The sequence below is a fragment of the Mustela nivalis genome, assembly GCF_964662115.1.
Source record: "Mustela nivalis genome assembly, chromosome: 9".
In the NCBI taxonomy this organism is placed as follows: domain Eukaryota; kingdom Metazoa; phylum Chordata; class Mammalia; order Carnivora; family Mustelidae; genus Mustela; species Mustela nivalis.
The window spans coordinates 44,206,190-44,221,144 of record NC_139028.1 but is presented as its reverse complement, the minus strand read 5'-3'; the positions used below and the strand labels follow the sequence as shown (position 1 = coordinate 44,221,144).

Sequence of the window (14,955 nt, the reverse complement as noted above, 5' to 3'; positions counted from 1 at the left end):
TTATAAATCTAGAAAACTTAGAAGTATAGATATATTTAATCTAGAATTTGAGCATGTGGTATATATTCAGTTATAGTTTATTTTTAAAAATAAGGTGGCCTTATGATTTGTCATAATATCTATTTGCTTTATTATTTTTTCCAAAGATTTTATTTACTTATTTATTTGAAAAAGAGAGAGAGAGAGATTGCATGAGCAGGGGCAGAAGGAGAAGCAGACTCCCTGCTGAGCAGAGAGCTCAGTCTTAGGGCCCCAGGATCATGACCTGAGCCAAAGGCAGATGCCTAACTGACTGAGCCACCCAGGCACCCCTATCTATTTGCTTTAAAAGCCTTATCTTTAAGACAATTCAGAACTTCATGTACAAGTTAAGTTTTTACAGTAGTAAAAGTTGGGCAGAAGTAGTTCAATTATACAATATCCTGTTGAGTCAGACAAACTCTTTCTAGGTATTTTTCAGGCAAAATAGTGAAGAAAAACAAAGTTCAGAACACTAACCCCGAAGTTGTTGCCTGTAAGGGATGCATTCTCTATGTTGTTATCGTTGGCGAGATCACAAACACAGAAATTGTTGACTGATATTAGCCTGAATCCATTGGAGATTTCTGGATCTCTCTCCGGATTGATGCCACTACCAAAAACAAAGCTTGCCAAAGCATGATAATGTGCCAGTAGGACCACAGCGTGTACCAGCTCGGGCAGAGACCAGTTATTTTCTCCAGTTTTGACAAGTTTCTGTAATGAGAAAGTGAATCAAAGTAAGAATGAAAACCACAGAATGCTGCAAAGCAATTTTAGAAAGCATGGAAAATCCACCAAATTTTTAGGTCCATTTAAAGCAATCAAACTTAAACTTTTAAAACTCCTTTTTAAAACTTCCTTTTAAAAATGTTTCATGTAATAAAGATACGGCTTTGGTCAAACAACATTATATTCAACCGGCAAAACTAACAATATAATTATGTTGTAGATTATTCTGAATTCCTTATAGGTACCATGGATCCTGTTTCCACAGCACGCTTACATATTGTGTTGTTTCAGTAAGATAGTTCAGAGAATCAAAGAACACTGAAACTAAAAGGGCCTTTAAAGATTATCTAGCAAAGCCATCCACTTTAAGGTTTTTAGGTAAAGACTTGACCTTAAAAGTCACATAAAAATTTAAAAAAAAACCCAAAACCCTAATTCATTAAGACAACTTTTAGGTGAATTTCCTGATGGAGAAAGAGTTAATGGCAGAGGATAGGAACAGTAGAATTACTACCTCACCTTTGAGTAAGAACTTTAAAAGTTTCAAAGCACTTTTTCATATGCTATTTCACTTGATCCTCCAACTGAAGGATGGAATCACAAGTGAAGGCATTAAAAACAATGATGTCTCCAACCCCACTTTCTCCAAGAGCCAATCCCATCTGTCAGCACATCAGAGAGTCTTTCCCATCGGTGTCCTCTCTGTCTAGCTTGGTAACACGGGCGTGCGTGTTCTGCTGCTCGCTACATTTCTACACTTTAAATTCTGCTCACTTTACAGCCAAGCCCCCACCAGAAACCTCTTTGGCTTTACTCTCCATTAACTGCCCTCCCCTCCAACACACAGGAAATTTAATATATTACCAAAAGCTCAGTTAAAGGAAAAGGAAAAATTAATCAGATTCTACCACCCTAAGATAGCTTTCCCATATTTTATTTTTATAAGCATAATTATATAATCAGAGTAACACTTCTAATTTTCTCTGCTTTGCAAACCTGATATTTTGACATGTTCTTTTCTCATAAGGCTACAATGTCTTAGACTGAGCATGGCCTTTATACTGCATAGAAAAGGATGTAGAGAGCTGTTTCTCCATTTTTTTACTGTTAGATATTCAAACTGCTTCTAAGTTTTTTTTTTCTGTATTTGCTATTATAAATAGCACCTTCATTCCTTGCTATATCTATGCTATAAATAACATCTTTAATTCCTAATGGGATTTGGAGGGCAATCATATTTTATGGACTTTTCATAATACTGCCAAAGAGCCTTTTCCAAAAAACAGGTAGAATTTACAATGCCTCTGTCAGTCTTTCGAAGAGTATGAAACCAAAAAGATAGACAGCCAGAACTCATCACCTCGAATTTCTCATCTCACATTCATTTCTGTTTCTTTAATTCATTATAATTTCTTCTCTTTTTTAAGCAGCCTCCTGAAAACAACTTTTGCAAAGGTCAGGTATGACTCCCAATGGCCAAATCTAAGTATTTCTTTTTAGTAGTTATCCTATTGGATCTCTGTAGGATTTATGTTTTCCTTACTTCCTCCTTTCTTGAAATTAATCTCCCTTGACTTCAGCAGTTCCACTAAATTTTTTTTGCACCCGTTCTCCCCTGAGATGCACATTTCCCTGTCTTCCTCTCAGTCCACTTCTTCTGCTTGTCTCCAAATGTTGGCTTGCTCTATTTGACCCCGGATGGATCATTCATTCCTTCAACTTGACCTTTGCCTACTGCCAATAGCTATCTGATCCTATTTCTAATCTATCCTTTATCTTGAGGTACAGACCTGTATTTCCTTCAGTAACTGGACGTCACTATCCAGAGTTAACAGTATTCTGCTTTCAGCCCAGAGTGTGCTGTCCTGCTCATGCCTTCTCCCAGTCAGGAAGGTAGAAACCTTACTTATTCTCCTGTCCTTCCCCTCTCCTCCATCTTCACATTCTGCTAGTTAACATGTCCTGTTTCTTTTCATGCAGAATGCTTACATACAGTCTGGTCTCTCCTTTGGCTTTAAAAAAAAAAAAAAAAAAAAATCTCTCACGTGGACTACTGCAATTGCTTTATGATTGACCCATATTACAACTCAGCTCAAAAACCTCTGATGACTCCTAATTCTTCATCATACTCATCTCCGAAATCTTTTGATCACATATACTACTACTTTTTTTTTTAAGATTTTATTTTATTTTAGAGAGAGAGGGGGGTGGGGCACAAGCAGGGGGAGGGGCAAAGGGAGAGGGAGAGAGAGAATCCCAAGCAGACTCTGTGCTGAGTGTGGAGTCCTACATGGGGCGTGATCCCAGGACCCTGAGGTCATGACCTAAGACCAAATCGAGAGTTGGACACTTAACTGACTAAGCCACCCACTGCCCCTTGATCATGTATACTTCTAACAGTAACAGCTGGGGGCTCCAACCTCTGAAAGTATGTACGTTTATTTATAAATAAACACTTATAAAATACAACATTTTATATAGATGAGTCATACACATGTACTGTAATACTAATATTGTAAAATATACAGAGAAATTTATTAAGGTAAGAATACACGTGGGTGCACACACACAAATAATTTTCCAACATTTTGAAGGATTGCCTTCTGCGTCCCCTGAAGTAAGGTAATATAACTCTGAAGAACATAGGTTTCTGAGAATAAAACATAAATTCTTTAATACAGTACTCACTGTGTCATAAGGACATGCTCCCCATTCTTCCCATCTCCTACCCCCACACCTCACATAACCTTCCCTACTGTAACCTGAAGCCATTAGTTACTTTTCCAACACACAATGTTTCAGAAGTCCCCCCCCAACCCCCTCACCCACCTCTCCTTGAAAATTCCCACTTACTCTTCAAGACCTATCTCAAATGTTACCTCTTTCATGCAACTTCCTGATTCTTTCTGTTCATACCTTCATATATCACTATGCTGTGTTTATTGTCATTCTCTCTCCCTCTTTTTTCCCCTAGATTCCAAGCATGCTGAAGGGCAGGGCCTACCTTTTTGGACCCACCAAAGAACATGGCACAAAGTAATGAACACAGGACATAAAAATAAGGATCAATTCTTCTATCTAAGTAACATCTTGTCAAGTCAGAACATAAAGCTGAGGGAAATGTTAGGTTTCATATATTCCTAGACAGGTAACTCAATTTCTAAGAGTAGAGAGACTGACAAAAGCTCAGTTTGGTTTAACTCGGCAAATAACTAACAAAAATGTAGTCTAACTGAGAGGATCAACAAAACCAAAGACATGTCTACTCATTAGAAGCAGGGAATTTAAATACCTATGTATTGAATAGTGACCCAGTGCCAAGCACAGTGCCAAGGCCTCACTCTGTGTGCCTTTGACGGAAGCCCCTTTCCATCTGCAAGTATTCTAGTCAGTTGCAACTCTGTTTCTCATCTAAGCGCTAGCTTCTAAAGGCACTGAAGTGTTCACACCAGTTGGCACATCGCTTTTTATTTGCAAAACTGTAATTTGCAGATCTTAAAATTATGAAATGTTGTAACTAGAAAAGAGCCTGGAACTCATTTAATCTAGGCCCCTCATGTTATAAAGGGGGGAGCTACTGAGGTCCACAGAAGTTAATTTACTCAAGGTCAGGGGTGTGAGAACCCAGGGAGTCCATTGTGTGGTTTATTTCGTCTACCTCCTGCTTGAAAACAGAAATCAACTTTTCTCATGGCCACTCACTAAGGCACCTGGGTAGCTCATTATTGATTACCTTAAGAGGAATATCCATTGGTACTTAAATTTAACCCACAGACTTTCTACATTTATCTTTTCTATACACTGAGAGCCTATGTTGTAAGTTTCTAATATGCAAGTATTTTAAAATTAAGTTTTAATAAAAAAAAAAAAGAAAGAAAGGAAAAAGGGGGGAAAAAAAAGGAAAAGAAAGAAAAGAAAAATGAACTCTCAGCCAGAATCATGAGCAAACCTCTTTTTCATTTCCAAACAGCACTCAGTACCTGAATGTGCTCTTTTGTGATCAGCCAGGGTCGGTGTGCGAGCAGCTTGTTAATTTCATTAAGATTTTTCAGTCTTTGCGGCACATATTCCAAACCATTCAACCACTCAGCAATACCTCCTGTCTTTAAAAATTCATCCACGTGCATGTTTATTAGGTAGGAACACTGATGTCTAGCTGCAGCCTAAAACACAAGAAGACTCTGTCGATACAGCAATCGTGGTACATGTCGCATTCTACTAGTTCTAAACCAATCATAATAATGATAATTGATTTGGAGTTTAATAATTTTAATAACCAATAATTCTTTTCTTACAGATTCCTCCTCCTCCTCCAACTTCTATCACAATACACCATAGATTCTTGAACCAGTACACATAGTCAATATTTGTACAAGCAAATAACTGTCCCAGGTAGGCAATTACCTCCTCAGCCAGAGGTGGGTGAGGATTAACCTCAAATGCACTTCCTGGTTATCTCAAGAACATACACGTCCATTTCATGATGGTAAATGACATAAACTACGTTCTATTTAAAACAATAAAATCTCACTAACTTGTATTCTACCCATTCAGAACACACGCTAATTTGGGTGCTCCTCTTACCCCCTTGAAGATAACTGCGATTTCAGTCTTATCTGGGCACTTCACCCACTGAGATAAGACAAGTTCACTGACACCTTCCTGCCCGTGCAGTCAAACCAGTCTTGACACTGGGAGTCTGGGAAATCCTTGCAAAGCATACTTTTCACTGCTCCTTTCCCTAGGCCTGCTTCTCAGGAAAACTGTATTGTTTCTTCATTCTATTTTCCATATCTTGCTTATCTCTTAGTTTATGATCATTCTAAGGCTGCCTGGGAACTCGCTGTGGTCAAATCTGTAAGCTGGAATTACAGTCTCAGCCGTGTTCATCTGTGAAGAAACACAGAGTGCTGCCCTTTTCTTGTTTAAAACTTTGATGAGAGCATAAACAAGATAATCTAATCAAAGTTGGGAAAAATGAACCTGCGGACTGCCAGCTACCCCTGCCAGCCAGCTGTTCTCCTAAACCACCCCAACACAGGGCACTGGGCCCAGGTCCTCTGTCTTCTTCTCCAGGAATAGTCCACCTATGACACTGTTCCTTTCTACCTTTCTCATCCCGATTTATAGTTCTCTCCTCACCCCCACTAAAACATTAACTAGTTCACTAGTTTGTACCAAGTACTATATTTAGTGGGGTTATGACTCATTTAAGAATTTTTCCCCCATTGGTGCTAATGGATACTCTCCTCTCCTCTGGCCAAATCAGTAACATTCTTCAAATAGAAAATGACTAAATCAGATGTCACAACCAACCTGTTTTATATTAATAATAAAAAACAAGGCATCAAGAGGCAAAACACGACCTGTGGGATCTTAGGGATAGTCCCTTGGACCCTACTAGCATCATCAACCATAGGTGAATAAACTGAAAATTCAAGGAGAAACTGAACCTTTAAGGCATGTCAAGCATTCCAAATGCATCCCAGACACACGGTATCCTAAAGACCACAGGCTTCTTCAAGTTTTATTTCTAGAAAAGGGTACTGAGCTCTACACACACAAACATACACACACTAGGAGCGGGGAGAAGGGACGAGCAGGGCGGTGTGGAGGGAGCGCAGGCAGCCGGGAAGCGGGCGCACCATTATCGCGATGTAGTGCCTGTGTGGTAGAGGAAGGGGGCCATCCATGCGCAGCATGTAGAACTGGCTCCGCAGGAAAGACTCCAGGTACTGAGTGTGCAAACTCATGACCTGCGTGATGTTGTCCAGGCGGCCGGAAGTCGAGTACTCTTCCACAAGAAAGTTCGTGCGCTCATCCACCGTGTTCGCTTGGACAACCTGGTGATGGAGAAGCACACAATGAGTACTGAGAAACAATGGATCTTTTGTTTACACACATGGTGCCACTCTGGAAGCAAGCGAATGTTCTCTGGGTAGGAACAGGCCCCGAAATTACACAGTTGCTCATACCGGTGCTGGAAATAAAAAAAAAAAATAAAAAATAAATTAAAAAAAAAAAAAGAAAGGAAAGGAAAAAGCACCGCTCGTTTTTGGCTCTGGGACCGCAATTTATTAAACAACAAATGTCAAATCATCAAACACACAGCTCTGAACTTGGAGAAAAGCAGCTTCCATCTGCTCTGCCAGGCGCGGAAGGCACAATTTCTAGGGCCCACTTGCCTGGCCGTTATCACGCCAACTGGTGGAGCGGGAAGCGGTGGTATTCGATTCCCACAGTTACAATTTTATCCCAACGGCCTACGAAGATATTTAATCACATTGTCTTAAGACAAGAGTTTCAGTCTGATCTTGCACTTGTTTTTGTTCAACATAAAATAAAAAGCTTTCTGAAATCTTTTTAGGGACAAAGGAAAACACGATAATTTGTAGGAAAGTGTTAATTGAAAAATTAATAAGGACACTAGAATACTGTGATTCCTATTTTCAGCCTATTGTATTAATTGTTAAAAACAAGGTTGGTTATTAAAGTGGACATCCTCTATCCCAGGGACTCAAAAGAGCCTTCTCAAAAATAGATTATTATATGTAGCTTTATACACAGTGACAGCTTGGGCATCACACCAAGAATTGGGTCTGAAGGTGTTAAGAGCTTATTAGCACCTTGTAGAAGGACCCAGCTCTGTGGGAATTAATGGACATGAGATGAATATTTCTAGGATTGGTTCATTATTTAATGATATTTTAGAATTAGAATTCTAGATTTAAGAATACATTTCTTATTTCAGATTCAAAATTAAATTCGAGCTCATGCACCTAGTTAACCACAGAGCCTGGTCTAGAATCCAGATTTTCTAAAGTCCAGACTACTGGTCTTCCCAGAGATCCATACTGTTATTAGAAACTCTGTTTACTCTTTAAGGCTGGCTTCACAGTCTCTTCTGAAAAATAAGTACAAATTATACAAAGGCACTATTGACTGAGGAAGACGTAATCCCAAAGGAAATAGAATGTTTGGAAAGTGTGAACTGTGAGGAAATGTTAATTACAATGGCGTAAAAAAGCAATTTCAGTTCAGCTAGTTATAAAGCCAAGTACACTTTCATTTACTCATTTCCCCCCATTTTGTCAACTACAGGGACCAAGTGATGTTAAAAACAATAAGCTCTGGATTAACCACATGTAATTAAACATAGAATATTTGTTAATTTTGTTTTGTCTTCTCCAGCAGAGTTTCTTTTGTTTAAGCAATGCCAAAGGCGTAAACAAATGCAGGAGGTCCTAAGAACATCGGTGGCTTCTGCAAACCACCTTACCTTCAATATATAGTGTGAAAAAGACTGTTTCAGGAAGTCTTTATGTAAATGAGGTAATCACTCCACCAAGATCCCTGTGCTGGATGGGCACAAACACAGCCCTTTCTGTAACGACTGGTCCCATCTACATCAGCTAGAGACGGAGTTCCCAATGTTAACTTGTTAACATGTTTCTCATGACATGATTGTTAACATCCCTTTAACCTTTCCATTCAGATGGAAAGGTCACTCAAAAAGCAAAATGAAGATGTAGGACTACTGACTCTGGCAACGGCCTGGCATGTATTTTTCAAATTTTATTCATCCCTTCTTTTAAGACAATGCCTAGCACATAACAGGTGCTCTGTGTATCTTTGTTGACTGCTTTCAGAACAATATAGGAATAATGCTGGTGCTTTAAGATAAATGTCTTTGAAGTAGTGAATCAGGATATACAATTGTATTCAATAAGGCAATAACTCCTTCTAGCAGAGAAAAACTCCCCAGTTTAGTGGTTCTTAAACTTTTCTTAGCTCAAGTATCTATCTGAGAGGCATCTAGGAATCTAGGATGTCGGGCACTTTGCTGTGATCTTTTATAAGGACGTATACCCACAAAAAGGCACAAATCTTCTCTTGATTGTTCATTTTACGACCTCTCCTTCTTGAAATTACCATCTTGCCTCCCGCCCCCCCAACTAAAGGTACATACTGTACAGACTGAATTGACATTCTCTCCAAGAGACTTCTTAGAACCAAAATAAACAAATAAAAGAGTAAGGACTAATGATGTAATGCCATTACATTACATACAATGTAACGACTAATGTCATTAAATTAGTAACGACTAATGATATTCTGCTTAATAGGTTTAGTTGGGAAACTCATTTTTTTCAACTCAGAATATATTTTCTTAACATTTATGAAACCTATAATCACCATGAAACAGTGGATATTTAAAAACCTAAAACCTTTGGATTAATATTAAACTTTATTTAAAAGAAACTTTATTACTATTAGTAGCTTTGTTCAGAAAAGTTATATTTGAAATCAAATATGGTAAAATTCACTTTTTTCTAACCTTGCAGAACTCTAACTCTAACTCTAAAATAAGATGGCAGATTACTAAACACATAAACTTTTAAGTGAAGTTCAAAAGAAAGTATCTCTGTGGTTCTCTGAAACAGAAATAAGGAACAAAAAGCAAAACACAGGTCTACTCCCATATTAAAAATGGAGATATTCTTTGATATAATCCAGTTATTTTTTTCGTATCACACTTAATGTATTTTAGGACAGATAAACTTACTTCCTTCTCTGGAATAAAGGCACTTGGTCCTCTTGTCAAGGGCTGAGATACTCTGATTCTTTTATCCTGTTTTCAAAAGAAAAGTTTTATGTGTTAATGATGACATTCTAATTAAAGTTAAATTGGTGCAAATAAATTGCTGCGGTACTGAAACAAACTGAATAAATAGAACATAAAATCAAAATAAGGGACAGGTCTCAGATCACAGAAAATCCACAGGGCTAATGTGTGAATAAGATAATGGGGCAAGTTCCTCAAAAGTTAAAAACTGAACTTATGATCCAGCAATCACATGATTAGCTATTTACCCAAAGAACACAAGAACACTAATGCAAAAGGATATACGATTCCCTATGTTTAAAGCAGCATTATTCACAATAGCCAACATACGGAAGCCGCCCAAGTATCCACTGATTCATAAATGGATAAAGAGGGTATAGTATATATATACAACAGGATATTATTCCGCCACAAAAAGAATGAAATCTTGCCATTTGCAACAACATGGATGGAGTCAGAGAGTATAACGCTAAGCTAAATAAGTCACTCAGAGGAAGACAAACACCATATGATTTCACTCCTATGTGAAATTTAAGAAACAAAACAAACATGCAAAGGGAAAAAAACGAGAGAGCGAGAGATGAATCAAGAACCAGACTCTCAGCTGTAGGGAGCAAACTGATGGTCACCAGGGAGAGGCGGGTGGGGGGATGGGTGAGGTAGGGGATGGGGATGAAGGAGAGCACTTGGATGAGCAAGTGGACAGAATTGGTGAATCACCATATTGTACACCTGAAATTAATTTAAACACTGCATATTAACTAACTGGAATTAAAATAAAAACGAGAAAAAAAAAAAAGGATAATGGGGCAAGTGCCTACCTCAGTCCAAAATTTCATTTCCCTCAGTCATCTTCTACAGCCCCGGAGATTTTTAGCCCATAGTTGGCGTGACTGAAAGTGTCGATCTCCATAATAAAATAATATCTAACAGTATACTACTGCACTGTTAGACCTCAATCTGGAAGCTCCAGGAAAGGTTGAAATCAGAGGATTCCATGCAATTCCCCAAAGCAATGACCTGACCTGTGGGGTTTTTTTCCACAATAAAATAGAAAAGTTTTGAAGCTTTAAGTAAGAAAAATGTAAAACTTGGAGAAGTAGGGGTTAACTTAAAGTAAGAAATGGAGAACTTAGCAATCCATATTGGCCCACTTGCTATTCTATTGAGGACTAACTGGGAGATTGCCAGTGGTATTCTAAGTTTTGATTTATTTGAAGTTTTTATTTTTTTGTTAATTTTTTTAATTAAAAAATATATTGATAACCCCATTTAAGTGTGATATCTATAAAGCTGCAAACATTCCAATCAGGTAATAACTTCCTTCTCTGCAGGCATGTTGGAAAGCTGGAATAGTCAGAGAGAGGCTCTCAGGGCTCTGAAGTCCTTCTTAGCCAGGAGGAGAGAGAGAGGAGTCATGGCTACTTAATTTTCTATACTGTAAGTAATATTCTGAAGTTCTAAAAAAGAAGCCCTCTAAAACTGTAACATAAAAACAGGGACTATGCTTACACCATACACAAAAATTGGCTCAAAATGGATTTGAGACTTGGATGTAAGACCAAAAACCATATAACTCCTAAAAGAAAACATTGGCGGTAAGCTCCTTGACATTGCTCTCAGTGGTATTTTTTTTGGATCCGACTCCAAAGCCAAAGGCAACAAAAGCAAAAATAAACAGGTGGGACTACATCAGACTAAAAAGCTTCTGCACAGTGGAGGAAACCATCAACGAAATAATAAGGCAACCTACTGAATGGGAAAAGATATTTGTAGATCATATACCTGATAAAAGGTTAATATCCAAAATACATAACAGACTCATATAATTCAAAAGCAAAAACAAAAGTTCAATTTAAAATTGCGCAGAGGACCTGAATAGACATTTTTCCAGAGAAGACATTCAGATGACCAGTGGATACATGACAAGATGCTCAACACCACTCATCATCAGGGAAATGCAAATCAAAACAACAATGAAATATCATCTCACACCTATCAGAATGGCTAAACTCAAAAATGCGAGAAACAACAAGTGTTGATGATGATGTGGAGAAAAAAGAACCCCAGTGCCCTGATGGAGGGAATACAAACTGGGGCAGCCACTGTGGAAGACAGGATGCAAGGTCCTCAAAAAATTAAAAACAGAACTACCCTATGATCCAACCACTCTACTTCTGGGTGTTTATCTGAAGAAAATGAAAACACTAATTAGAAAAAAATATATACACCTCTATGTTTATTGCAGCATTATTTACAATAATCAAGGTATGGATGAATGGATAAAGAAGATGCGGTATACTGTACACACACAATGGATTACTCCTCAGACATGAAAGACAAAGAAATCCTTCCATTTGCGACAACACAGACAGACCTTGAGGGTATTAGTCTAAGTGACGTAATTAGAGAAAGATAAATATGGAGTGATTTCACTTACATACGGAACCAAATGATGAAACAAATGAACACACAAAACCAAACCAAACCTCCAGATAGGGAAAGTAGGTTGGTGGTTGCCAGAGGGGAGAAGGGTGGAGAGGTGGGCAGACTGGTGAAGGGGGTAAAGAGGTACTAACTTCCAGTTATAAAATCAGCAAGTCACAGGGATGTGATATACAGCGTGGTAACTACAGTCAGTAATATTACATAGCAAATCTGAAAGTTACTAAGAAAATAAATCTTAAAGGTTCTCAACACAAGACCAAAAAATGTGTCACTGTGTGGGGTGACAGATGATAACTCGGCTTAAAGGGGTGATCATTTTGGAGTGTATACAAATGTCGAATCATTATGTGGTACACCTTAAACTAGTATAATGTATGCCAATTAAACTTCAATAAAAACAAAATAGGGACTCGGCCATGGTTTGCAAAGATTATAAAGACTGTGTGGGAAATTGAAGAACATGAGAACAGAGTCTCCTGGAAAAGAGTGCATTAAGCTTTAGGTGCTACCAAGCCCTCCTCAGGCAACTTCCACACGGAGGAAGTGACTGTAAATGGTTCCTTATCCAATGTTGGCAATATCTATTTCATGTGACCTTGTCTCTTGTCCAGAGCAGATCAGACAAATCAGCATAGAAAGAGATCTGCCGCCTATGGGTGCTTTGATGTAGAAGTTCTGCCCAAACACAACTGAGGGCAATTTGTTGGACGGGTTAAGATTCTAGAGTTACTGGAGGTATATGCAAGTAATGGACCCTGACAACAAGAAGAGCAACAACATAGCACTCAGAAACAGAGGCAGAGAACACAATAAAGATGCATTAACACATGTCTGCTGCTAAGGGGAAAAGCACTAGCGTTTCTATAGGGTCACCAACGAAGTCAAGTCTAATCACGGGCTCTCCCGAGTCTTTTCCTCCCTTCCATCCTCCCCTCTTTCTCTCCCCATAAGGTAATTGGAGTCTTTTTTGTTCCTTAAAATCAAAGAGCCTACCAAACACAAAATAGTTATTCTAATCCACTGCTTTTATTTTTCAAAGATTTTTATTTATTTATTTGACAGAGACACAGCCAGAGAGGGAACACAAGCTGGGGGAGTAGGAGAGGGAGAAGCAGGCTTCCCGCTGAGCAGGGAGCCTCATGTGGGGCTTTTAGTTCCCAGGACCCTGGGATCATGACCTAAGCCAAAGGCAGCCGCTTAATGACTGAGCCACCCAGGTAACCCCCAACCCCTTACTTCAATGAACAGCAGTTACAAAACCAATGGACAAAAGGAGACAGCCCAAGCGTTCAGTGATTTTTTTTTGAGAATCTGATCAGGTACTGTGACAGACTCAGAGGATAGAGAGCAAGCAAAAGAGGGAGGGTCCCTGCCCCCATAAGCATGGCATACAACCTCCATCAATTTTCAGAATTCTATCAGAATAAATATATTGAGTAATGATAACCTAAACTGGCTCAGGTTTCAGAAAGGACCAGGCATTTAGGTTGTATTTATAAAATGATGACAAATATATCTTAACCTACTGGTCAAAAATACTAGAAGACTCCATGTAAAAAGGAGTGATTTAGAAATTCTAATATCGGCATTTCCTGTCTAAAACAACCCAAATCTAGGTTTACCCAGAAAAATAATTTAAAAGAAAATAACAGATTTCTTCTCTCTGCTAGCTGCTGTGAGTTATAGGAAACATTTCAAATACTCTCTCTGTAATACAGCCTAATGCAGTCCTATGTGAAAAGCAATTTCCTTGATGATGAATCATTTCAAATGAATAGAGCAGTTAAGAGAAACTGATTGTGAGGACCTACCACAGGTTTGAGGAGAAAAAATGCCAATGGAAAGGTAAGTGGGCTTTTTTGTTTATATTTATAAAAAATACATAAAATTCAGAGAAAAGACAGGGAGAGAAAAACCCAAAGTCTATGAAGGGACTTTGGGAGACAAAGAATGATTTATTACTAATATGATTTGTTTGTAAAAATCAGCTTTGAGACATTTATCAACTGAATTTACCATTACATGCTTGAAATTGTTATTCTGTCTACCGTAGTATTTTCTGGAACAGAAGATGTTTAAATCTGAAATAAGTCTTCATTACAAATGGAACTTCCCACTGTTGCACTTCAAAGAACATAACATCTCTTCGTTTGACCAACTGATAAGAAGCAACAGAGACTCAATTTCATTTGTGTAAACATTCGTTTGCTCATTTAGTCAGCAAACATTGAGAATCTACAACGCGCCAGACACAAATAAGGATTAACCTGACAGAAATGCCTACAGCCAACCACGCGGCATATGACAGAGCCCAGAGCAGATGCATACCCACGGTGATGAAGGAAGAGATCATTTTAACAATTACCACTTGCCCAGTCATCCCCCTTTGGCTGAACATTAAAGTTATGTCCAGTTTTCACTATTATAAATAATGCTATGATGAGGATCTTTGTATAAAGAGATTTGAGGGCAGACTGTGGTATTCAGGATAGGTTCTTTAGAAGAATTCCCCGATGTGGATTTCCTGAGCTTTAGGTCAAATAGCCTTAAAGTTCTTGTTGGAAACCGCAAAGGTGCTAGCAAAAATCTTTTACCAATTTTATGGTAATAAAATGGTTACGGTTCATCAGCTGAGAGAACGCCCACTTAACTCATTCACTTCAAAAGTGAAAAACAGCATCCAAAAATGTGATTGAAACTTTTCATGATATCTGAGGTAAAATTTCTTACATTGAGATGTGTAATATAATTAATAACAATACAATATTTTAAATAATAGTTGTTTTTTTTTTTTTTAAATAATACAATCTGGGGGTGATGCAGCCCCTGAACCAGGGACTAACACAAACTAACAGAAACCAACTAACAGAAACTCCCCAGTTGGGCAGTTACTGCAATAGCCCCGGGGAGAGATGATGTGGGCTGACTAAGAGAGCTGCTTAAACACTGAAGGGAAGGGAAAACTAACGTCATTTAAAAAAAAAAAAGATTTTTATTTATTTGAGAGAGAGAGAGAGCGCGTGCGAGCATGGGGAGGGGCAGAGAGAGAGGGACAAGCAAAATCTGCAGTGAGCATGGAGCCTGGGGTGGGGCTCGATCTCATGACCCTGAGATCATGACCTGAGTGGAAA

General features: G+C 38.4%; 1 protein-coding gene across 3 annotated transcripts in view; it reads right to left on the bottom strand.

The window, feature by feature from the left end:
* Positions 1-14,955, bottom strand: part of SESN3 (sestrin 3) — a 73,435-nt gene that overhangs the window by 20,275 nt on the left and 38,205 nt on the right. For all 3 annotated transcript variants that reach the window (XM_082683382.1, XM_082683383.1, XM_082683384.1), the window contains 4 exons: positions 9,317-9,382; positions 6,396-6,593; positions 4,731-4,913; positions 499-735 (listed from right to left, as the gene is read on the bottom strand). In XM_082683382.1, the coding sequence (XP_082539508.1) occupies positions 499-735; positions 4,731-4,913; positions 6,396-6,593; positions 9,317-9,382 (684 nt within the window). The remainder of the gene's footprint in view (positions 1-498; positions 736-4,730; positions 4,914-6,395; positions 6,594-9,316; positions 9,383-14,955) is intronic.